We start from the raw sequence: 26,999 nt of genomic DNA, 5'->3' as shown, positions 1-26,999 counted from the left end.
ATGGACATAAACAGTAACGGGGAGGGTGTATGGGCATAAATGTGAATATATCAAATAAGACGAGTAAAGGCGGGGGAGGGGGAACATATGAAAGGGCGGAGTTAGATTGTAGGGCGGTATGCGAGAGGCGAGATCGACTGCGCCCACCAATACTTCTCAACAAATCCATAAGTTGTACGGGTGGTTTTCTTCTTCAATATACAAGCATAGCGGTGTGATTTATTCCCCTAGGACTGAGATCAGTGAAAAGAAAAGAAGAAAGTGGTGCTACGGGAGGGCGGACGATCCGAAGTGATATAACACGTACAGGTTGGGGAGAAGTCCGCCATAGATAAACTATTTGTCGGCTGCTATTCTCCTCAACCGTGGCACATCGTATCGATGTTGCATCTTAGTTAAATTCTTTGCGTATTTATCAAGAAGCAGAAAAAAAAGAACGTAAACTTATCAGGACATTTTTATTCCAGTCGTTTTTTTTTATTATTATTATTTTGGCGATTTATTTTTCAATATCTTGCGAGACGACCCACAATCGAAGAAGGACGACGGAGACAACGCCAAAAAAAGATGAATTTCTATTTTATATCAGCCATTTTATTATTTGTAAACGTTCAAATCATCAAATCTGATAAAAATAGTCGTAAGTAAATCTTTTATTATTATTATTATTATTATTATTATTATTATTATTATTATTATTAAATATTATTTTTATTTATTTACTTGCGGGACCTATGGAAATTCCACAGCAGCATCGTTCATATGTAATATATTACTGCTAGGCATTCTGTGAACGTTCAGTATGTATGGCGAACCCGCGATATTATTGTAGCCCTTTTGTTAAAACTGTGAAAGTATTTATCAAAGTAATCTGGTTAAAGCGATATCACTTTTATTTATTCATTTATTTTACGTTGCGTCTTGGGTGATCGGGAGATTCTATTTATTAAAAAAAAAGAAGATTAGAAGGTGATAATATACTCCGAACATTAAATTAGTATATAGATATGCTAATTTAATGTTAGTTGTATGTTATCACCTTCTAGCCTCTTTTTTAATAAATAAAATCTCCCGATCAAATAATTTTTAATCTGAAAACTGTGACATACATACGTACGTTAAAAGTACTACGGTATTAATATGTAGATAATTTTGTTCAATCTCTAAAGGAAATACTGCCATCGAGTCGTAAGAGTCCACTGTAATTAGAGGTCAGATTTATAGTAAGCATTTTAAGTGAAGAGTTTTGTAGCAAGATAATTATCCACATTACATTTAAATTTCTGCATGTTGGTACAGTCGGAGGGATTAAGGAACAGGGAGGGAATTCCAAAGGCACCAGTTCGGAAAAGAAGTTATTAGTTTATAATGTTTTCTTGTATCTGAAGACTTCTATAGTCAAGGAGTGGAATTTTGCTGTTTATCGGGTTGGTCAGGGGTATTTACATTAAGACTTAGTAGCCTAGTGGGAGATGCCCTTTTCTCTTCCCTGCAACCTCTTTCTCACAGAAGAGACGTTGTTAGACTGTCTTTTCCTCCTTTGCGGTACGGGTTCGAGCCTGCCTTCCTGCTACCACTTTTTTTTTTATTTACTCAACATACACATCCAAACACCCGGGCAATGCCGGGCTGAAATACTAATATATATATATATATATATATATATATATATATATATATATATATCAAATCAAAATCAAGAAGTAAAAATTAAGTTTGCAAGCTAAAAACATCTGTAAGCTGTAAGCAAAAATAAATACTAATGTTCATATGGTAATTTTAACCAAATAAAAAAGCTCAATAGAACCAAGATAGGAAATAGAGCTGGTCATAAAAGAACGCATATAAATATTGCAAATTATGATTTATAAGAATTTATTGTTCGACAGTCTAGTCAAAAAGAAATATGATATATCTATACTTATACATACATCTTTTATATCGATATACACGTATACATAAAAGGCGTTTTAGGTATGTGTGTGTGTGTGTGTGTGTGTGTGTGTGTGTGTGTGTGTGTGTGTGTGTGTGTGTGTGTGTGTACTTCATGTGTCTGGCAGTGCTTTTAGATAGATTTTGTGTCGTAATGTGTGTGAAATGGCACTAACCCTATCTGGGTTTAACCGGCTTCCTCCAAAAGATCCATGGGAGTATGACATTCACAAGCGATCCCCAGTTGCATGTATATCCCCGTTAGTAATAACCAGGCTCAACGTTGCTTAACTTCGGTGATCTAACGAGAACCGCTGTGTCAACGTGATTTTGCTGTTTGTATCGGATTCCCTCTAATAAATATCAAAACTCTATAATTGAAAAAATCCAAATGAAGTGTCTCATGCAGTCTGAGTGACAGCAAGTCTCCGCATATTTTCAGCACTCCCCACCCACCTCTGTTCATAAACAATGCAAATCATTTGCGTCATACAACAGCCGTTTACCATTGATTTCTTTGCTGATAACGACTGTTGGATATCTCCTTATTTGAACGGTAATAAACCTCCTTGGGATTTCAGGACTTTTCGAATCCTTCACTTGACAGTCTACCTGGTGCAATATGTCCCCAACCTTTCCATTTTCCTTGAACATTCACGATTATTATTATTACTTGTACTCAGTAGGAGTCCTCACACAGGTCATCATCAGAGATTACTCACTAATAATAACCGGTGGTGACAACACGTCTCCTCAGATTTCCAGTACTCTTCACTTCTTTCGATAACTTGTGTAAATGACTTTGCATTATCGTAACAGCCGTTGGAAACAACTATTGGTTTTCACTGGAACTGGGGTGACAATAAGCATCATCCAGGTCCCAGAACTCTCCACACTCTTCCCGTGAAGGTCTGATTTGAGGTGGAGGGTAGAGTTCATTTTTTTTTTTTTTTTTTTTTTTTTTGCAGTTTCAGTTCCTTTTGTTTCGTGCGATGTTCTCTCCATTTTTTTTCTGATACAGTCTCATGAGGCTGGTTAATGTTTGTAATTTATGTGGGTTGGTTCTTAGTGTTTCCTCTGTATTTAATATTTCCTTCAGTTTTTTTTTCGGGTTTTTTTTTCTACTTTTGGAAACAGGGTACGATTATGAATATCTCCAGTATCAAATAATCCTTATACACTGAGAAATTTACTTTATGCATGAAAACCAAAGAGGAAGACATGACATATAAGAAATGTTTGAAATCAAGTCTCTCCTTGCTGTTATTTCAGATCATTTGAAACCATAGCAGCCAGTTTTTGTCTCTCCTCACACAAGGCTAGGGATTTCGGGGAAATATCAGATATTCTGTAATTCATATGCAAAACTAGGAAAACAAATGACAGTGATTAAAATATTTTATGGCCGTAAAAAAGTGTCAAAAATAGGCTCTGGGTGATGGATGATTCCCTTAATGTTCGACCTTAAGGGAAAATGTCACATAGCCTACTACACAATTCAGGTCATTAGCTTTCCAACGAGCCTTCATTAGTTTAATTCTGATCAATTTTACAGTACTGCTTCGCTGTATCACAGATATACAATATTTCAAAAATGATTGGTTGTAATAGTGATTATATATATATATATATATATATATATATATATATATATATATATATATATATATAATGAAAGAGTACGAGAGAGAATTCAACAAAATGTATTCGTAACAAAAATGTTTATAAGTAAATAAGTAAAATGTAAGACTAATCAGAACAAATGAATTTAACATAAATTCATGATTTGATTCAATATTTGGCACAATATTTTGTTAACAGTGACGGACAGAGCATCTAACGGGGGTACAAGGTTGCATCTATTTGGTAAAAATTGTTTACTCCGTCTGTATTAATTTTAATAAATTAATTTAAACTTAAAATCAGTTGGGTTTGATGCTTTAATAGAATTGAGATTTTTATTTTCTTTTTCAAAAATAATTATATTTCATTTAATGTTGAAATGTTTGTTAAACAATATTTTTAAGATCAAATTTCTCTGTTTCTATGAACGGGATTATTTCGTTTAAGGGTGCATTTTCTTTTATTTTACGTCTGTTAAATAACGCAGAGCTGATGACGATAGAATTTTTTTTTTTTTTTACATGCAGGTCACCACTTATCAAGGCTCAGAAGTCACTCGGGGATAAGGGTTATTTTGTGTACAGTAATCAATGGGATTTGATAAGCTTCTGGGTTTGACCTTTACATCTAATCTTAAATGGAACACATACATCAAGTCTGTTGCCAAGGTCGCTGGGAAAATGGTGGGATCCTTCTACCGCTCGAGAAGATATCTCACTAATGATGCAATTCTCTATCTATATAAGAGCCAAGTACGTCCAAAGATGGAGTACTGCTGCCACATCTGGTCGGGGGCTGCAAAAAACAGCCTATCCTGCCTTGACGGAGTACAAAATAGACTCCGTTGCTTGGTGGAGGATGCCATTTTCTATACCCTGCAACCTCTTTCCCACAGAAGAGACGTAGCGAGCCTGTCATTGTTCTATTGTTATTTCCATGGCAGGTGCTCGTCTGAACTCCATTCTCTGGTCCTCCCTCGTCAATCTTTCTCAAAAAACACCCGACTAGTTGAAACCACCGTCAAAAATTTTCCCCACTCCCTATCTGTGACTAAATCAAAACGTAGATACCATGAACAAAGCTTCTTTCTTAGAACTGCACGCCTGTGGAACTCTGTTTCGCTTGCCTGTTTCCCTCCCGACTTCAACCTGGATGTATTCAAGTCCAATACAAACAAATTCTTGATGAACCCCCCCATAAGTAATGACACCTTACCAATTCTCCAATACTATTGCTACACTATCCCATTGATTACTGTACACACAATAACCCTTATCCCTGAGTGGCCATTGGGCCTTGATAAGTGGTGAACTCCATGTAAAAAAAAAAATAGTATTGCAGTATTCATTAGTATTGGAGTTTGATAAAGTGTCATTACTTAGGGGTGTGGTTCATCAGGAATTTATTTATGTTGGACTTGAAGACATCCAGGTTGAAGTCAGGAGGGAAACAGGCAAGCGGTAGAGTTTCACAGGTGTACAGTTCTAAGAAAGAAGCTTTGTTCATGGAATCTTTAATAATTTAGCAAAGGGATTAATTTTTCAGGTTTATGAAAATAATCATTGCGTAAGTTTAATCTCGAGTAATTTAACAAATGCATTGGAGAGTTCAAGAAAAGACGGTGAATGCAAATGTCCGTAAAACGTTTTAGTAATGCGGGTTGAAAAGAAGATTAAAACGCTTACTTTCTTAAGTGGTCTTATGATTTTGACCAGGACTGTATGTATGTATATATATATATATATATATATATATATATATATATATATATGCATATGAATCCAGGTAAAGTTTATATTCACAGGGTAAAAATCCAGAGAATCTATATTGTGTTCATATAATTGTAATCTTCTATAATATAAATTTCACCTGTCTGTTTAAATGTATGTATGTGTAGTGGTCAAGGTCTGGTGTGGACGTGTGTTAAAAGCACACAGGTCTTAGCGTCATACTGTGCATCTCCCAGACAAATCAACCCCACGTGCACGTCATAACTACTGCCACGTAGACGGGTTTCTGATGAACGGCGAGTGTCATGTTCCGTATAACTGGACCAAGGGTCTTTTAACTAAAGGCTAAGGGTGAGGTAACCCTGACAAAAACCTCCAGAGGAGCTTAGGCCCTGTAAGTTGCGGCATAAATCACCCACTGGCGTTTGGAATATGCCCTGGTGCCCAGCAACCTAAGTCCCAGTCATGGATCAAATGGCATGATGGGCAGAGAGAGCTCTGTAAGCCGTGGTGAAGGAAACCTCTCTAGAAGAAGGAAAACCCTGATATAAAACCTACGGCGACTGCAACGATGTTGACTTGCCCTTCTTTTTGGTTCAATATGGCAGTTGTTCAGAGGGTGGGATTGTCTCGGTGCAAAGTCTTTCCTCACTATAAAAAGCTTCAAGCACAGGCATTACTTGATATGCAATGGAATACACATTTTACCATCAGTGTGTATCTCGATAACAAAAAGGCTGGCTGTAACCTTAAACGACAAATGGACACTCAATGAGGACTGATGCGGATATGGGCGTCAATGGAAATAAAGGCACTGGAATATCCAAGGTCTGGTCGGGCAGGTGTTCAGGGCACCACATCCTGGACCCGGTCATCAGCAGATGTGCAGGACTGTAGAAGGTTCATAGAAGTGACCGTCCGGCACGCGCTGCTAGTGGCGCTCATATCTGCCTCATTTGAGGCAGAGATGTATTAAGTAATGGACATATTCGAGAACGTGTTTGCTGCCCTCATGTATGTATGTATGTATGTATGTATGTATGTATGTATGTATGTATGTATGTCTGCCTAAAACTTTCGACAGAGGCGACAGATTTTCACGTGATCGGTATTGTTTTGAAGGGCGACGCTTCGGACGACAAATATCGAAAAATTGGCTAAAAATATTAATTCCTTCACCCTCAACAGGGCACTTTTTTACAGGGAGGGGTCGCTTTTTTCGCCGATATTTTAAAAAGGTATCTTCTCTTTTCGATGGATTAACCTTAATTTAAACCTTGCCCACTTCCGGTTTCGCAATGGGCGCAATAGCAAAGACATCACATTTTTTTCACGTTCTTTTCCTCCATCGTGGTAAGGGTTCGAGCCTGTCAGCCTACAACCACTTTTTTTTTACGTTGACATCTATGCCGATGACACAACCATGTATGGAAACACATCAAAGGCCGTAAATGACAAAGTTCTCTCTAATTCTCTCTCCTCTGATCTTGAGCGCGTGGGACAGTGGGGGAAGAGGTGGCTGGTCACTTTTAATGCGTCCAAAACCAAGCTTCTATCTTTACATCATCAACGCTCTGATCCCCAGCTGGCATCAATTGAAATGGATGGCTCCCGTCTTGGGGAGGCTCCATGTTTTGACAAGCTTCAGGATTTGCCCTTTACTTCTGATCTGAAATGGAACACATACATCAGGTCTGTTGCCAAGGACGTTGGGAAAATGGTGGGATCCTTGTGCTGCTCCAGAAGATATCTCACTACTGCTGCAATTCTCTATCTGTATAAAAGCCAAGTACTGCTGCCACATCTGGGCAGGAGCTGCTAAAACAGCCTATCCTGCCTTGACAAAGTACAAAATAGACTTCGTAGCTTAGTGGGAGATGCCATTTTCTCTTCCCTGCAGTCTCTCTCCCACAGAAGAGACGTTGCGAGCCTGTCTTTGTTTTATCGTTATTTCCATGGCAAGTGCTCGTCTGAGCTCCAATCTCTGGTCCTCCCTCGTCAATCTTTCTCAAAAAACACCCGACTAGTTGAAACCACCGTCAAAAATTTTCCCCACTCCCTATCTGTGACTAAATCAAAACGTAGATACCATGAACAAAGCTTCTTTCTTAGAACTGCACGCCTGTGGAACTCTGTTCCGCTTGCCTGTTTCCCTCCCGACTTCAACCTGGATGTATTCAAGTCCAATACAAACAAATTCTTGATGAACCCCACCCCACTCATAAGTAATGACACCTTACCAATTCTCCAATACTATTGCTACACTATCCCATTGATTACTGTACACACAATAACCCTTATCCCTGAGTGGCCATTGGGCCATGATAAGTGGTGAACTCCGTGTAAAAAAAAAAAATAGTATTGCAGTATTCATTAGTATTGGAGTTTGATAAAGTGTCATTACTTAGGGGTGTGGTTCATCAGGAATTTGTTTATGTTGGACTTGAAGACATCCAGGTTGAAGTCAGGAGGGAAACAGGCAAGCGGTAGAGTTCCACAGGTGTACAGTTCTAAGAAAGAAGCTTTGTTCATGGAATCTACGTTTTGATTTAGACACAGATAAAGAGTAGGGAAAATTTTTTACGGTGGTTTCAACTAGACGGGTGTTTATTGTGAAAGATTGGTAAGGGGGGACAGAGATTGGAGCTCAGACGAGCACCTGACATGGAAATAAGGATAAAACAAAGATAGGCTCGCAACGTCTCTTCTGTGGGAGAGAGGCTGCAGGGAAGAGAAAAGGGCATCCCCCACTAAACCACAAAGTCTATTTTGTACTCTGTCAAGGCAGGATAGGCTGTTTTTAGCAGCTCCTGCCCAGATGTGGCAGCAGTACTTGGCTTTTATATAGATAGAGAATTGCATAAGTAGTGAGATATCTTCTGGAGCGGTGGAAGAATCCCACTATTTTCCCAGCGACCTTGGCAACAGACTTGATGTACATGTTCCATTTCAGATCAGGAATAAATTAACTTCAAGAGATGAATATGGGTTTTTTGTTTTGTTTTTTGTTTTTGTTTTTTGTAAAATATTTTTGCGATATATAAAACTAGCAGGGCTGCCCGGCTTTGCCCGGTCGTAAAATGCGCTTAAATATGTTATTTGAATTTGTCTAGAAATAAACTAAGATGAATGTACAAAATGTACAACGATTTTTTTTTTTTCAGTTTTTACCCGTTTTTTATCTCTTAAAACAATTTTAACCGGTTAAAGACCCATAAAAGAACGGTTTATAAAAAATCCAATCATTTAAGGCCCCTAGCGCTGCCCTACGATTTTTAGTATCGGAAGTGATAGAGTTTGAAAATATGGAGACAGACAGATATATAGCTTTTTATATATTAGATTATAATTGTTAGTCTTTAGAGTTAATAAAATTTGCTAGATCCTTGAGTAAAAAAAAAGAAAAACGCAATCGCTAATGTTATTCATGGAATCTTTAATAAAATTACCAATCATTTCTGCAATAAAACCATGTTTGGTACAAATAAACTTCACTTTATGTCCGACTTGTCCACCAAGTTTCAATTTAAACTGTCCTACAGTATTTTTTTTTCTGTTACTTTAAATTTGCATCTCTGCATTGCAAACATACCTGGATACGATAGCCCTAACCATAAAATACTTGTATACGATTTGAAAAATTATCAGTAACTATTAAATACTCTTGCATTGTCTCTATTAAGCTCATAGCGTTAAAATGTCTTAATATGTCCTGATTTTTGTGTGGTCTGCTTTTTTGTGTGCTTTATTTATTTTATTTATTTATTTTTATTTATTTTATTATTATTTTTTTTTTTTTTTTTTGCATGGATACTCTGGAACAGAGCTTGCATAGTCACCATTAATTTTGTCTTTTTTTTTTTAAGTTTCCCAAGCATTTATTGAAACTACTCTATTTTAATCTTCTTTTCAACCCGCATTACTAAAACGTTTTACGGACATTTGCATTCACCGTCTTTTCTTGAACTCTCCAATGCATTTGTTAAATTGCTCGAGATTAAACTTACGCAATGATTCTTTTCATAAACCTGAAAAATTAATCCCTTTGCTCAATTATTAAAGATTTTACGGGGATTTATGGTTGACATTTTGTTCGATATCGTTACGTAGTGACGTGTATTTGAAAGCAGAGGTGTGCATACGCACATTCCAAATGGAGTTGATCTATATTTTGGTGTCCCATAAAAATAACCGAAATTGTAATTAAATTTAAAAAAAAAACGGTTTACATTCCAAGATGAGAAGTTGTGAATTGTGCAATGCAAAATAGAATGGAAGATTGTGATATCTTGATGTTTAGACTTCCAGAAATGTCGATTTGTGACTATATAAAAGAAAAATATACAACAGAAAACAGAGAGAGCAGACTGACAGCGGCCAGCGTGATTGACATCTTGATATTTGTCCTACAGCAAACTACACAGGAACGAACCCCATACAATGCTCTTTTCTCTACCCTGCAACCTCTCTCCCATAGAAGAGACGTTGCGAGCCTATCCTTGTTTTATCGTTATTCCATGGCAGGTGCTCGTCTGAACTCCAATATCTGGTCCCCCCTCGCCAATCTTTCACTAAAAACACCCGTCTAGCTGAATCCACTGTCAAAAGTTTTCCCCCACTCTTTATCTGTGCCTAAATCAAAACGCGGATTCCATGAACAAGGCTTCTTTCTTAGAACTGCACGCCTGTGGAACTCTGTTCCGTCAGTCTGCTTCCCACCGGACTACAACTTGGATGTGTTCAAGTCCAACGTTAACAAATTCCTAATGAACCGCCCCCTTAAGTAAACACTTCATCAAATCTCCACACTAACGTAATGTACTTGCAATAACCCTTATCCCTGAGTGGCTTCCGGGCCTTGATAAGTGGTGATCACTGTGTAAAAAAAAAATTAAAGCCTCTCTCTCTCTCTCTCTCTCTCTCTCTCTCTCTCTCTCTCTCTCTCTCTCTCTCTCTCTCTCAATGAACTAGAAGTTTAATCGTAAATAAAACTCATACTTTTAAATTCGTCTCTGTGTTGATTTTGAGAATAGTGACAAAAGAACTGTCAGCGTGTATATATTATATAAATTATATATACATTCAACAACGCAATAATTTCACTTTTTTACAAGGGAGCCACCAGTTATCAAGGCCCGAAGGCCACTGGAGAATAAGGATTAATGAATGTAAGGTGGTAGTTTAGTAATTGTTAATGGTGAAGATTGTCTAGAATTTGGATTATTTAAGGGGACAGCTCAACAAGAACTTGTTTACATTGGACTTGAAGGCTACCATATTGTACCTATTTACTATGCCTCCCCACGGGACAGAGTTAGACACCAGGGTCGTTTTTTAACGTGGAGAAAAGGTACAAAAATAAAAATTGTCTCAGTCGTGAAGGATTTCTCCTCCATCGAAAGAGAACAAGAAATAGAAGTGCAGCATCTCAAGAACAGACACTACACCTTGATCTTGTCCCGAAGGCCACCATATTGTAATCGGTCGTTTTTTAATCGGTCATTATTTTTAAACTCGTCTAAAAATCAATAAACACTTTTTCGGTGTGAGACTTAACACTGACCGATAGTCTATGGACGAGTTTAACAGTCCTGTTATGTGATCGCAAATTGACGTGCTAAGAAAAAAACGACAAATATTCGAGTAATTTAACTGCATATTATTTAGCAGCAATATACAATTGATATGAAGCTAGATTGACAGAAGCGAGAGTGATAGATAGCGTATAAAAAAGAGCGATCAAGAAAACAACATACCGTGAGAGAGTGTAAGAGTTGTAGACGCAAAAAGAAGGAGTAGGTCATTTGGTGAGTTAATTGAAAATTACGTTTTTTTTTAAATATTAAAATGGAAAATATTTTAAAACATTCTCAAATTGCGGTATATTTTGTTTTGTGTGATAAAATATTTTTAAACATTGAATACAATAATATAACAAGGAGAAATATTTAATTAGAATATTTATCCTGTTAGGTTGTTCGTTGCTGTTTTGCAAGTTCACATTTATTTTTCAAACAACTGAATAGGTGAACCAATGAGTCTCAATTTTCTAATATATATATATATATATATATATATATATATATATGTGTGTGTGTGTGATTATTATTATTATTATTATTATTATTATTATCATTATTATTATTATCATTATTATTATAAATGTACGTTTAGTAAGCCAATTCAATGAAGATTTTTTTTAAATAAACAAACATTTATTTGTTTATTAATCAAAGTACTTTTCGACATAATCTCGTTTTCAGAAGGATAGACACCTTTTCTTTTTGTTTTGTTTTATATTTTTCTTGATCTTGTTTTTCTTAGTGGCATCACCCCACGAGGGATAAATAGGATGAAAAAATATATGTGTCTATCCTGATGAAGACAAGATTACGTCGAAAAGTACTTTGATTTTTTAAGCAAATAAATATTTGTTTATTTTTAAAAATATCTGCGTTGAATTGGCTTACTAAACTTTAGGGATGCCCAAATGTAAACGGTGCAAGTATTATAGAACAGTTAGGAAAAAATCGTCTGTAGTAGTAAATAATGCCTATGAATCGGCGTACTTGTCTGACAAATGTGGAGTGTGAGAAATTTAAAATAGCACTTACTTTTCGGGTAGTGGAGATATTCCATCCTTGTCAATTAAGTGTCCGAGGAAATTAACTTCTGGTTGGCCGAAAATGCATTTCTCGATGTTTATTTGTAGACCGTAATGTGACAGTTTTTGAAAGCTTTGCTTCAAGTATTGTCTGTGTTCGCGATGTTTCTGCTGGCGATTAGAGCGTCCACATATGCAAATATGACTGGAAAACCTATAAAACTTCGCCTATTAGCCTTTGAAAGGTTTGGCAGGCGGTCCATAAGCTCAAAAGTCATCCGTACGAACTCGTAAAGGCCAAATGGTTTGATCAGTGCAGTTTTATGAATACAGAACTTGCCGTAGCGTCCTACTTTTGCTCCATATGTAGAGGGAAGACTAAGCACTTTTCGAGGGTCAGATGATCCCTTACTGTAGAATATGCTGAAAGTCTTCTTTTGCAATCTTATCTTTATCCAGTTTTAATCGTCTGGGAGTGGCGTAGACAGGTTGTCCAGTTGTTCTGATGTAGTGTGTGGCACTATGCTTTATGGTGTCTGTGTTTTTTAATGGCTGGGAGAGTTGTGGATATTTTTGTAGTATTTGGCGAATGTACGTGGCTTCGAATAAGGCAGAGCTGATTCCAGTAGATTGGTATCTCGAAGTGATTCCTCTTACCGAAATCTTGGTTTGATTGTCTGCTAGTATGTGATTAGTCATGTTCACAGACAGGTTGAATCTGGCTAAAAAAAATCTGCTCCTAATATTGGTGTTGTTACGCTGGCTGTGGTAAAATTCCACAAAAAAATTCCGTCGCATGCCGAGACTAATATTTTCTCTGTAATTTGGTATTTTGGTACCGTTTACTGCTTGTAGGTGATAAGACTGTGGTTTTATGTTGGTGGTATCATGCTTATTTCAGATCAAGCGTCTATTTAAAAAATTATATCCATAAAAATAAATAAAAATTTGATGTTGGAAAAAAATTTTTTTTAATTTTCAAAAAACCTTTTAAACTTTTAAGGGAGGTTTTAAGCCTTTTAAACTTTTAAGGGAGGTTTTAATGATTTGACAAGGAGTGCAAATAACACAACAAAAACCCCTTATTCCATGGAGTTTCGAAGAATGCACTTCTTTTCATCAGATGTAAGAGGTTCGCAAAATATAGAATGGATATGTTTTCTCCGTGATACAAGCATTGTTAAATGCAAATTTAAAATGCCAATTCGACGCATTTTTTTAAATGAATGATTTTGCGCTACAAAACAGTTTCCGTCAACAATTGTGAATATCAACCTAATTAAAGGAATACATTTTAAGATGGTCAACATCATGAAATTTGAAATATAGACTTTTATCATTTGTTTGTTATATGCTCTGTAATTGCATTGAGCTTAATAAATTAATGATTGGTATAAATAAAAGGGGAAAATATATTTTGCTCCTCATGTTGAGCTGTTTGATATAATCCTGAAAAAAGTTTGAAAGGAAGGAAATCAAATTCTCACCTGAAAACATAGCTTTCCAAATCATAAACTATAAATCTTACACTATGGACATGATACAAACTATAAATTCAATCATTAAAAGAATCCGATGGAAAGTTTTTTACCGTCATCTTTTGGAAGAAGTTGTGAAAGCACCTGTAAACCAACCATCAACTAGTTTGGATCCACTGGAATATAATGTAACACTAGATCCAATATATGCAGATAGAACATACGCTAAATTCTATCAAATAAAATTTAGAAAATGCCCACCAGCTATCGCAGTATTCGACAAATTTCGAACATGATGTGTTTGATATGATTTAAAAAATTTTAAATCTATCTATATATCTATAAAAGTGAACGTGTCTGTGTGTGTGCGCGTGTGTGTGTTTGTGTGTGTGTGTGTGTGTGTGTATATATATATATATTTCCCTACGCAATAACTCTGTCAATTTTCAGTCTACAAACTCCGAATTTGATATACAGGGCACTGAGATTTGGGAAAATTTTTGTGATGAGTTTTCGACCAGAAATTTGGCTGTAAAGGGGTCACAGTTTTCTTTGAGAACTCTACAATTTTGGGTCTAAACACTTGAAATTTTAGATATAGGTTCCTTGGACATGGATCTAACTTAATAACTTGATTTGAGCCCCAAACAATAAATGTTAAAGGGTCATAATAAGGGGTTAAAGTTTTTTTTTAAAATTGACCGCTTGTTTTTTTGTTTTGTTTTTTTTTTTTTTGCTCAACATACACCTGTGTAGATTTTCCAATGCAATAACTCGAAATTTAATATACAAGGTACTGAGATTTGGGAAAACCTTTATAATTCGTTTTCGGCAGAAATTTGGCTTTTAATGGGTCAAAGTTTAACGATTTGACCTTTAAGAACTTTACCAAATTCCTCCGCCAATTTTGTGTCTAAACACTTGAAATTTTATATATATATATATATATATATATATATATATATATATATATGAGAGAGAGAGAGAGAGAGAGAGAGAGAGAGAGAGAGAGATTCTTTGGACATGGGTCTAACTTAATAATTTGATTTGAGCCCAAAACAATAAATGTTAAGGGGTCATAATAGGGGTCAAATTTTTAAAAATTCACCGCTTTTCTTTTCTTTTCTTTTTCTTGCTCAACATACGCCTATAAACACCCGGGCAACGCCGGGCTGAAATGCTAATATCTATAAAAGTGAAAGTGTCTGTGTGTATATCTGTCTGTCTGTGTACATTTCCCTACGCAATAGCTCTGTGAATTTTCAGTCTACAGACTCGAATTTTAATATACAGGGTACTGAGATTTGTGAAAATCTTTTTAATCAGTTTTCGGCCATAAATTTCGCGGTTAAGGGATCAAAGTTCGACGATTTGACCTTTAAGAAATCTACCAAACTCCTCCGACAATTTATGGTCTAAATACTGGAAATTTTAGATATAGGTTCCTTGGACATGGATCTAACTTAATAACTTAGTTTGAGCCCAAAACAAATGTTAAGGGGTCATAATAGGGGTCAAAGTTTAAAAAATTGTTTTTTACTCAGCATACACCTCCAAACACCCGGGCAACGCCTGGCACCCATGCTAGTATATTCATAAAAGTCCATCCATGCTTCTGTTTAGTCTTGAAATTCAAAGGATACCACTTAGAGGCAGTAACGCGTGTAACTGTGAGGCAAGGGTTGCGCAATCTCAACCATTCCTCTCCTAAATCGACACTGTTTGAGTACGGTGGTAAAGAAAAGACCAGGACGACTGGAAACAATGCCGAGATAAGCGGAGAGCACATACAGCACCTGAAAGTTCCAAATAGTCACCCATTTAGTACTGCCCAGGTTCAACGTTGCTTAACTTTGGTGATCTAGCGGGAACCGGTGTGTCAACGTGATTATATCGTATGCTTACTGTAAGAATAGTAAGTTCATAATGTTCGACATTGATTCATATTACCCGTCAATTTCTCCGAAATTGTTAGATAAGTCATAAGAATTTGCGAAAGCTGGAACAAAGATTACAAAATTAGAAATTGGCATAGTAAAATTAGCCAGAAGAACCTTAATTAAATATGATAAATACTGGACTAGAAAAAATGGAGAAATAAACTTTGATATTATGATGGGTCCCCCTGGAGAGTGTTGAAGATTAGATGTTGTGTTGTAATGTCAATTTTTCACAATCATAGTATAATAAAATAAATTAAATTCTCGAGTGTTGATTTATATAGTCATTTAATTAGTTGAAATAAGAAATTACTATATAATTGGTGCGTTGAACCAAATAAACCAAATCAGATATATCTATCTATCTATATATATATCTATAAAAGTGAACGTGTCTGTGTGTCTGTGCGTGTGTCTGTGTGTGTTTCTGTGTACATTTCTCTGCGCAATAACTCTGTCAATTTTTAGTCTACAGACTCGAAATTTTATATACAGGGTACTGAGATTTTGAAAAATCGATGTGATCGCTTTGCGGCCAGAAATTTGGCTATTAAGTGGTCAAAGTTCAACGATTTTACCTTTGAGAACTCTACCAAACTCCTCCGACAATTTTGGGTCTAAACACTAGAAATTTTTGATATAGGTTCATTGGACATGGATCTAACTTAATGATTTGATTTGAGCCCAAAACAATAAATATTAAGGGGTCATAATAGGGGTCAAATTTTAAAAAATCGACCTTTTTTTTGCTTGTTTTTTTTTTTTTGTTTTTTTGTTTTTTTGCTCAGCATACACCTCTAAACACCCGGGCAACGCCAGGCACGCATGCTAGTATATCTATAACAGTGAACGTGTCTGTCTGTCTGTCTGTCTGTCTGTCTGTTTGTCTGTGTACATTTTCCTTCGCCATAACTCTGTCAATTCTCAGTCTATAGACTGGAAATTTGATATACAGGGTACTGAGATTTGGAAAAATCGATGTGATCGGTTTTCGGCCAGAAATTTGGCTGTTAAGGGATCAAAGTTCGACGATTTGACCTTTGAGAACTCTACCAAACTCCTCCGACAATTTGGGGTCTAAACACTAGAAATTTTAGATATAGGTTCCTTGGACATGGATCTAACTTAATGATTTGATTTGAGCCCAAAACAATAAATATTAAGGGGTCATAATAGGGGTCAAAGTTTAAAAAATTGACCGTTATTTATTTTTTCTCAGCATACACCTCCAAACACCCGGGCAACGCCGGGCTGAAATGCTAGTATATATATATAAAAGTGAACGTGTCTTTGTGTGTGTGTGTGTGTGTGTGTGTGTGTGTGTGTGTGTGTGTGTGTGTGTGTGTGTGTGTGTGTGTGTGTCTGTCTGTCTGTCTGTCTGTGTCTGTTTACATTTCCCTACGCAATAACTCTGTCAATTTTTAATCTACAGACTCGAAATTTGATATACAAGGTACTGAGATTTGGAAAAATCGATGTGATCGGTTTGGGGCCAGAAATTTGGCTATTAAGTGGTCAAAGTTCAACGATTTGACCTTTGAGAACTCTACCAAACTCCTCCGACAATTTTGGGTCTACGCACTTTAAATTTTAGATATAGGTTTCTTGGACATGGATTTAACTTAATGATTTGATTTGAGCCCAAAACAATAAATTTTAAGGTGGCATAATAGGGATCAAAGTTATAAAAAAAATTGACCTTTGCGGTCTCTTCCAAATTACTCAGACAATTTCTGGTCTAAATATTTGAAATTTTACATAAAGGGTATTCAGAGATAGGGTAAGCCTTTTCATCGGTTCGGGTCGAAAATTTTTACTTACCAATATAGAAATGTAAGTATGCATGTTTGTATGTCTGCCTAAAACTTTCAATAGAGACGACGGATTTTACCAAGCTCAGTATTGTTTTAAAGTTCGACCTTTCATACGATAAATATCGAAAAATTGGCTAAAAACATTAATATCTTCACCTTAAACTAGGCACTTTTCTACAGGGGGGGGGTCACTTTTTTCGCCGATAAGCAAAGGATCAAATCTACTGCAAAGAAACAATAAGAGAACAACGTTTGAGTTGACTTTACCAATTCCATGTGAACCAAAGATTTCCTTGATAGAGAGAAAAGTGTTCCAGATAGTATTAATATATCGCCGGCGTGTTGAGGGAGACTATAGTTCAGTGTTTATGCGCTCACGTGTTTATAGCTAGTCTATGGAATAAATGTGAACATGAAATAGGATAGTATAATTTTTTATGTTAATTAGGGCTGAGTAATTTTGAGGGGAATCATATATTAAACAATCAAATTAACAAATTAAAGGGGTGGCGATTGAAATATTCTAGCTATTTATCTAACTGCGATATTTAAACGTGTTAAATATTAGTTTATATTAAAATTTAAAATTACAAATAAACAAAATTGGTAAATGGAAAGGTATGAGAATATAATATATTATGTTAAAATAATAAACGCAAAATAGGAATTAAATAATCAAATATTATTTGAATTTAATTAATTAAATTGATAGATTATGATTTTATGATTATGATCTTTAACATAATATGATTTATTCAAGTTTTAAAATGTTGTGCTAAAGAATTTAACTAGTTTGGGAAATGATTAATGATTGAGGAATACTCGTATATAACATTTACAGATGGAAAAAGTTATCTTTTTGTGAAACTTACAAACTAATTAAATAAAAATGAATAGATCAATAATTAAAGATAATTAAATAGTAATCATCTAGTTAGTAAATTAAATGTTAAACTGATAAGGTTATAAATATATAATAGCTCAAATTTAAATTAAATTAATTTTTTATTTATGAATATAAATTAAAATTAAATCAGATTAAAATTATTTAAAAAATTAAACAAAATATGCACATTAATTAATAAATATATAATTGAAGTAAAATATATGTCAATAATGATCACAATTAAATAATAATAAGACAAAAGAATAGCTTAAAGGATGTCAAATGATTTATTATTACTTTAGAATTTACGGATGAAATATAAAATAAATTAAGGAATTGATCTAATTTCAATATATACGGATACAATTAAAATTATAAAAATTGGAATATGTATTTGAATTCAATAAATTAGAGTAGGTGAACAATAATTATGGAAGGATAACTAATAAACATACCAGCGAATTGTTGATTTGAAAATTTAAATTTAACTCAGATCATTGATAAATAAAAACTCATAAATATAGATGACCTTAGATTCAAATGTTTTAAATGTTAATATTCAACTAACATGAATAATATAATCAATTCATAATAGAAATTGGATTAATAAATAATATATAATAAAATAACAATAAAACTATATAAATATATTATTTATCAATAAAAAAATTGTTTAATATATTAGTTTTGATAAAGAGAAATAACTCATTTTTTTTTTTTTTAATTACATTTTCACCCCAAACAAGGCACATTGCCACTTTGGTGTAGGGGGCTACTATCAGGGGAAACATCTACTGGGGTACTATGTAGGGATTTGGGCAGCGAGATGTTGGTTCACGTTGCACTTGAACTTATGCAAGTCAGTACAGTTGGGGAAGCTATGACCTGGAATGGAATTCCAAAGTCTAGCAGTTCTGGGGAAGAAACTACGGGAGTAGAAAGATCTTTTACATCTAGGGATCTCTACAGTGTGGGGGTGGGATTTTGCAGCTTGTCGGGTCTCTCGAGGGTGTTTACGTCGTGGGGGCACAAGTGATTGCAGTTCGTCAGAGCATTCACCATTATAATACTTGTAGAACAGGCAGAGGGATGCAACGTTTCGACGATGGGACAGAGGCTGAAGCTTAGATGCAAGTTCAGGGCCTATCAGATTTGCGACTCTCTTTTGAACCCTGTCAAGGAGCGAAAGACTAGTAGCCGATGCACCAGCCCAAATATGACAGCAATATTCCATACATGGGCGAATAGTGGCCTTGTAGAGGTACAGGATACTTTCGGGTGTTAGAAGTTTTCTAACACGGTAGAGAGAGCCCACCTTCCTCGCAGCGGCCCTGGCAATGCTCTCGATGTAATTGTTCCAGCTCATGTTTCCTGTGAATGTTAGGCCAAGGAGCTTGAGAGACGTACTCTCAGATAAAGAGTCGTTGGCCATTGCTATAGGTGGTAGAGAAGGTTTCTTGTAATTATTGAATGAAACCAGTTTTGTCTTGGCGGCATTGAACGTGACCATCCATTTTTGTCCCCATTCCACTACTGATTGGAGGTCATCCTCTAGTGTTTCTGCCATTACTTTAGATATATGTTCAATTGTTTTTCTGTCGTGCCTGCTATAGAGTGTGGTGTCATCAGCATATATACCCATCTCAGAGTCAATTTTGTCAGGGAGGTCATTTATGAATATCAGGAACAGCAGAGGTCCAAGGATAGATCCCTGGGGCACTCCCGCATTTATATCATATTGTTTAGATGTACGACCGTCGAGGACAACCGGGATTTTTCTCTTATCTAAGAAGGATTTAATTATGTTAAGTATTCTACCAGTGATTTAAATTAGAAATTGAATTATCGACCTTTAACTGTTTTTAAACAAATTACGATAAAATATTACAAAGGGAAATTTGATATTCAAATTAAATAAGATTAATGAAAAATAATTAAATGACAATAAAAGAATTATAATCTATGTAATAACAAATTTTATTACAATAATAACAGAACTGAATTATATATGAATATAGCATTTAGATAAAATCAGCAACTGTTATAACAAAAAAATAAAATGCATGCATTTTGTAATTAGTTTCGTATAAAATTAAATAAATGTAAAGATATATGTTATATATAACAATTAATAATATTTCTAAGTAAATATATTTAGATTAATTACAAATAATAAACAAATAAAATATTAAATATAATATTTTTGCAGTAAAGTTTTTCAAAATAAATACAATTTATTAATACGAAATTTACATTTTACTGATTTTACTTGCAATTCAAAATGGCATAATAAAACATAAAGGAAAGATAATTGCATATATTTATATATAGGAATGAGAAAAATATGCTGATTCAATTATAGTTAACCTTTTATTTATACAAATCTTTTAATTTAGAAGCTTTATGTAACTTCCATATGCAAATAAGTGATAAAAAGTTTATATTGCAAATTTAAAGATGTTGTCCATCTTACCGTTTATTTCTTTCATCATGTTAAAATGTTCAATTCTTGATAGCAACTGTTTCGTAGCGCATAACCATTCATGTAATCACAATGTCAATTTATTTATATTTTCTTGTAAAAGTTTTTTAAAAAATCCTATTTTTTAAGGCTCTGTGTAGGAAATATTCAAAATTAACATATTATATGATTGTTTCTGCGCTACGAATCAGGTACTGTCAAGAGTTAATGTTTTGACATGTTGAAATAAATAAATAGTAAGATGAATAACATATTTGAATTTGGGATGTAGTTAGTTTGTCATCTATTTGTATATGCTCTTGTAGTTACATTTAACATACATTGAGCTTCATAAAAGGATTGGGATAAATAAAGGATGAAATACAATTGAAAAAGTATATTTCACCATGAACATATACATATATATACTAGCAGATTATCCGTCGTTTCCCAGTATTAAACCTGATATAAATACCTTTTTCAAAAATTAATATATATATATATATATATATATATATATATATATATATATATATATATATATATATATTAGGAATTGTGCGGTGGAACCTAGAAAGCTGATTGGTTAACTAAAAACCCAATAGAAGGTGCGTATATAAAAATGCGAGACAACCACAAAATCCTCACATGGGTTCAAAAACAGCCTACAGAAAATGGACTCTGATTTATTAAAGTATGATAGGTTATGAAAAGGAAAGGTTGTAAAGAGATAGCTTCGAATTTGGATGTATCAAAACCAAAGCAAAATATGATGAAAGTAAAAATAAAATAGATAAACCCCATAATTTATTATACCATACCTGTTCACACTGAAACACTTATCACAATATTCTGTGGATCTATATCAAAAAATCTTGTAAAACTTTGTGACATATTTCCATTCTATGGAGGTCAGGCACGAACGAACACCCCATAATTTTATTATACCATATTTCTTCAAACTGAAACATAATTATCAAAGTATACTTACCCAGATAGATATGAAAAGTCTTTATTAACGTTTGTGCCTATTTCCATTCTATGGAGGCCAGGCGCGAACGCAGAACCCACAATTTTATTATACCATTCCTATTTAAGTTAAAACATACTTATCAAAGTATTCGTATGTACATCTATATCAAAAACACTTGTAAACGTTTTTTTTTTAACTTTTATTTTTTTTTATTTCCATACTTTGTGGACCAGGCGCGTACGCAGACCCCACAGTTTTAATGAATCATCATTATGCTAGATCAAACATACCCATTCTTGTGTCTCGATACATCTTCTATCATTATATGTGATCAGTTTTCTATAATAATCCACTATATAGGAGCCTATTCGTGACCAGACAAACACACACAGACGTTCAGCTTTATATATATATATATATATATATATATATATATATATATATATATATATATATATATATAATCGGGTTATCTTCCTTGAATCCTAATTGATTTTATACTTAGGGATAATGAAAACTTCATATTGTAGTGCTCCAAACTAAACAAAAAAAAATCTGTTATGGGTCGGATAACATTCGAAAGATACTGATCAAAAGGTGAATAAAATATATAAAATAATTGAATTGTCATATGAAACAATAACGCTTACTGGTTAGTGATAATAATGGAGATACTGCCGATAGTTTTGTCGATTTTATCACGAAAAGAGTCATCTTTTGAAATTAAAGTGTATTCGTATTGCGATGGTGTTACCGATTTAAAACAAAAACAATTTCGTTCACATAGAAAATACGGATGAAGTTTGAATTATTCGTTAGCTTTTGTGAAAAACTGATAAACGAAATTGCTTTAGCCATAATCGACATTAATACAACTAAATGACCTGAAAACTCAATCAGATATGCTTTTTTATTTATATCTGATAACTATAATATTTATATACTAGCGGAGGCGCGCCCGGTTTTGCCCGGCTTTGCCCGGCTTTGTCCGGCTTTGCCCGGTCGTAAAATACGCTTAAATATGATATTTTTATTTTTCCAGATTTCGTAAATATTATTATAGAGTCGTGATTTCAAAAGTGAAAAAAAAACATTTGGGTGCCATCAGCTAGACCTGAAACCGAAAGCAAAACTGTAGCATTCAAAGAATAATTTTCCCTGTAACCAATTTGGTACCCCCACATGGGGAGCGGCATATATATTGTTTTAAAAATATAATCATCCATGTAAATCTCGCTAGATTCAGCCACTCAGTGGATAATTATATTTTAAAACGATATATATGCCGCTCCCCATGTGGGGGTACCAAATTGCTTAATGGGAAAATTATTCCCAGCTTGCATTTAGGTAAAAATGCATTTTCGTAAATAATTGGATTTATTTAAAAAGTATCGCTAAAACATAAACAAATAACATCTCTCTATATATATGTGTGTTTGTGTTTGTGCTTGTGTGTTTGTGCTTGTGTGTGTGTGTGTGTGTGTGTGTGTGTGTGTGTGTGTGTGTGTGTGTGTGTGTGTGTGTGTGTGTGTGTGTGTGTGTGTCATATGATTCTAGGGGTTTCATATCTTCCAACGGCCATATCTTTATTCTCGAGCAAACAGCTTAATTTTAAACAGCTGTTTCTTCAGTTGTTCGGAAAATCGGTGTTTCTCAACAAAATCTTGAATATTCAAAAGAATGATTCATCAACAACGTATATCAGAAACCTTTCAGTGTATTGAAAAATGGAAAATATTTTAAGATTTTATCCCAAAATTATGGAATATGTTAGCATGTATTTTATGAGATCAAAATTTATTCCAAAAGCCTTATGGAAGCAAACGTCGATTAATTTTGTATATATATATATATATATATATATATATATATATATATATATATATATATATATAGGAATGTGTGTATATATAGAAATATCTGTGAGAGGCTCAGATAGGGAATTATGGGAAGATTTATTTAAATAGTAGCTGGGTTGCGAGCGGAGGGCGTTATTATCACGATGGATGGTAGAGCGTACCAGTTCTATGGTCAGCGACAGGAAAGGGTTGTGTGGGGGAGAGGGGGAGGAGTTATGCGAGGCATTTAAGCACGTTTTTGTTGTTCCGAAATGCGACCTGATTGAGGCTAGGTTTTTGCGTTTTTATATAAATAGCTTCTTTACATTTGTTTCGGATTGTAGTATTTTAGTGTTATTAATTAAAATTTCTCTGAAATTCAAGGCGGGGCAGTGGCAAAAAGGATAATATGAAAGATTGAAAAAATAAAAAAGATGCTACAAATCAGAAACTTCCTGTGTCTTTAACAATGTCTGTCGAAATGAAAAAATGCTGCCTAAATATATATATATAATTTACTGAAACCACTAAAATATGCATCGAAGCACAAAAATTAGGAAATCGTGACTTCTGGAAAATCTACAACGGTAAATAATGGGCAATCAACCATTCCCCCGCTAACCAACAATCACGAGGTTGTTTGCTCAGCAACCGACAAGGCTAATATGCTTGCCAGTCGGTTTGCCTCGAACTCCACACTGGACCCTTCCAACCACCCCCTGCCTGACTTTCCTTTGCAGACAGACGCCACGCTAGACGATCTAAAAATCACACCTGCTCAGGTACACGCTATCATAAAAAAACCTTGACACCTCAAAAGCATGTGGACCTGATCTCATCCCAGCTGTGCTCTTTAAAAAGTGCTCAGTTGAAGTAGCTCCGGTTTTCTCCAAACTCTACAACAAATGCCTTAATGAATCATGCTTTCCGGGCTGTTGGAAAACTGCTTCTGTGGTACCAATATTCAAGAATTCTGGCGAAAGAACTGACCCATCAAATTATCGCCCCATTAGCCTCCTCCCACTTTTCGCCAAAATATTTGAGACCATAATTAACCATGCTCTAGTCTGGCACCTTACAGATGCTAAACTTCTGACTGACAAACAATATGGATTTAGACATACCCGTTCCACAGCTGACATCCTCACTGTAATCTCTGAACGTTTATACCATTCACTGGACAAAGCGGGGGAGGGTAGAGCGATAGCTCTAGATATATCTAAGGCTTTTGATAGGGTATGGCATGAGGGTCTCCTCAGGAAAATTAAATCATACGGTATCAGTGGTAGAATACTTAACATAATTAAATCCTTCTTAGATAGGAGAAAAATCCAGGTTGTCCTCGACGGTCGTACATCTAAACAGTGTGATATAAATGCGGGAGTGCCTCAGGGGTCTATCCTTGGACCTCTATTGTTCCTAATATTTATTAATGACCTCTCCGACAAAACTGCCTCTGAAATGGGTATATATGCTGATGACACTACACTCTATAACAGGCATGACAGGAAAACAAATGAACACATATCTAAAGAAATGGCAAAAACACTAGAGGATGACCTCCAATGTGTAGTGGAATGGGGACAAATGGATGGTCACATTCAATGCTGCCAAGACTAAACTGGTTTCCTTCAATAATTACAAGAAACCTTCTCTGCCACCAATAGCAATGGCCAGTGACTCCCTGTCTGAGAGTACATCTTTCAAACTGCTTGGCCTAACGTTCACAGGAAACATGAGTTGGAACAATTATACTGAAAACATTGCCAGGGCCGCTGCGAAAAAGGTAGGCTCTCTCTACTGTGCTAGAAAACTAATGACACCTGAAAGTATCCTGTACCTCTATAAGGCCACCATTCGCCCATGTATGGAGTATTGTTGTCACATTTGGGCTCGTGCATCTACTACTAGTCTCTCGCTCCTAGACAAGGTTCAAAAAAGAGTCGCCAATCTGATAGGCCCTGAACTGGCATCTAAGCTTCAGCCTCTGTCCCATCGACGAAACGTTGCATCCCTCTGCTTGTTCTACAAGTATTTTAATAGTGAATGATCTGACGAACTGCAGACACTTGTGCCCCCACGACGTAGACACCCTCGACAAACCCGACAGGCAGCTAAATCCCACCCCCACACAGTAGAGATCCCTAGATGTAAAAGATCATTCTACTCCAGTAGTTTCTTCCCCAGAACCGCTAGACTCTGGAATTCCATTCCAGGTTCCTGCTTCCCTAACTGTACTGACATGCAGAAGTTCAAGTGTAACGTGAACCGACATCTTGCTGCCCAAATCCCAACATAGTGCCCCAGTAGTTGCTGCCCCTGATAGTAGCCCCCTACACCAAAGTGGCAATGCTCCTTGTTTGGGGTGAAAATGTAATAAAAAAAATAAAAAAACAACATATATATCTATCTATATATCTATAAAAGTGAACGTGTCTGTCTGTCTGTCTGTCTGTCTGTCTGTGTGTATGTCTGTCTGTGTACATTTCCCTACGCAATAACTCTGTCAATTTTTAGTCTATAGACTCGAAATTTGAAATACCGGGTACTGAGACTTGGGAAAATCGATGTGACGGGTGTCAGCCAGAAAGTTTTGCTGTTAAGGGGTCAAATTTCAACGATTTGACCTTTAAGAACTCTACCAAACTCCTCCGACAATTTTGGGCCTAGACACTTGAAATTTTAGATATAGGTTCCTTGAACCTGGATCTAACTTAATAAAGTGATTTGAGCTCGAAACTATAAATTTTAAGGGGTCATAATAGGGGTCAAAGTTTTAAAAAATTAACCATTTTTTTTTTTGTTTTTTTTGCACAGCATACACCTCCAAACACCCGAGCAACGCCGGGCACCCCTGCTAGTATATATATATATATATATATATATATATATATATATATATATATAGTCAAATGCAAAGAATTATATAGTATACAAAAAAGCAATGATTAATCCCACTAAATATATAAGAGCGATGAAGTGTGTGTGTGTGTGTGTGTTGTGTGTGTGTGTGTGTGTGTGTGTGTGTGTGTGTATTAATCTTTATTGTGAAATGTAATATCGTTTGGCTTTAGAGGTGCATCTGTGTTATTGGACTAATCTGTTTTCGTGTTTATGTGTATGACTTTTTATTTTATTTTTGTCTTTTTTCTTTTCTTTTTTTTTTTTTTTTTTTTTTGACAGTTTCCGATTTTTACCCCAAACTTCGAGATGAGTTCGTGAGTTCTTACCGGCAACTTTATGGCGGCAACTACTTTCCCTGGAAATTGCTGGATTTAGTCCCCTTCAACCGGGCACTGGAACGAACCAGCTTTCCAAGCTTTGTCGCCAACAAGAAGATCGATCCGATGTTATTCAAGATTGGACTAGGAAAGCGGAATTACAGATCCATTGATCCGTTCCTGTTTAAAATTGGCTTGGGTAAGAAATTGGCGCGAACAGACGCGGAAGATGGCGGCGGACAGCAGAAACAAAATTTGCAGCAGCAGCAGCAAATATGGCCGATGAGGAACAGCGAAAGTGACTACGTCGTATCATTTAAGAATCGATTAAGCACTCAACGAATGCGCCACGTTCTTCTACCAAAGAAAAATGCAGCAGACTTAAACTCTGAAAACTTTAATTCCTTTTCAGACCTAAACATGTGAAATTGTAACTGACAGCCGTTGTGAAAAAACAAAACAAAGAAAAGATTATAATAAAAATAGTGTTAACTTGCAA

At 35.3% G+C, this 26,999-nt stretch overlaps 1 protein-coding gene and 1 long non-coding RNA gene across 2 annotated transcripts in view; one reads left to right on the top strand and one right to left on the bottom strand.

Annotated features, from left to right (window-relative positions):
- Nucleotides 1–26,999, bottom strand: part of LOC145294093 (uncharacterized) — a 135,843-nt gene that overhangs the window by 80,945 nt on the left and 27,899 nt on the right. The window lies entirely within an intron of this gene.
- On the top strand, nt 130–26,999 carry LOC145294084 (uncharacterized). The gene is made up of 2 exons (XM_080141144.1): nt 130–640; nt 26,463–26,999. Exons 1-2 carry the CDS (start codon nt 568–570, stop codon nt 26,924–26,926), a joined length of 537 nt encoding a protein of 178 aa, XP_079997270.1. The 5' UTR covers nt 130–567; the 3' UTR covers nt 26,927–26,999.

Source organism: Euprymna scolopes, chromosome 15 (genome assembly GCF_053919585.1).
Source record: "Euprymna scolopes isolate OS-2025 chromosome 15, ASM5391958v1, whole genome shotgun sequence".
NCBI lineage: Eukaryota > Metazoa > Mollusca > Cephalopoda > Sepiida > Sepiolidae > Euprymna > Euprymna scolopes.
This window is presented reverse-complemented; position numbering and strand designations above follow the sequence as displayed.

Bases quoted from the DNA above. Each gene is read 5' to 3' on its own strand.
- LOC145294084 (XM_080141144.1), top strand. From the start codon at position 568: ATGAATTTCTATTTTATATCAGCCATTTTATTATTTGTAAACGTTCAA. The intron at 641-26,462 runs GTAAGTAAATCT...TTTTTTTGACAG, and splicing joins CAAATCTGATAAAAATAGTC to TTTCCGATTTTTACCCCAAA.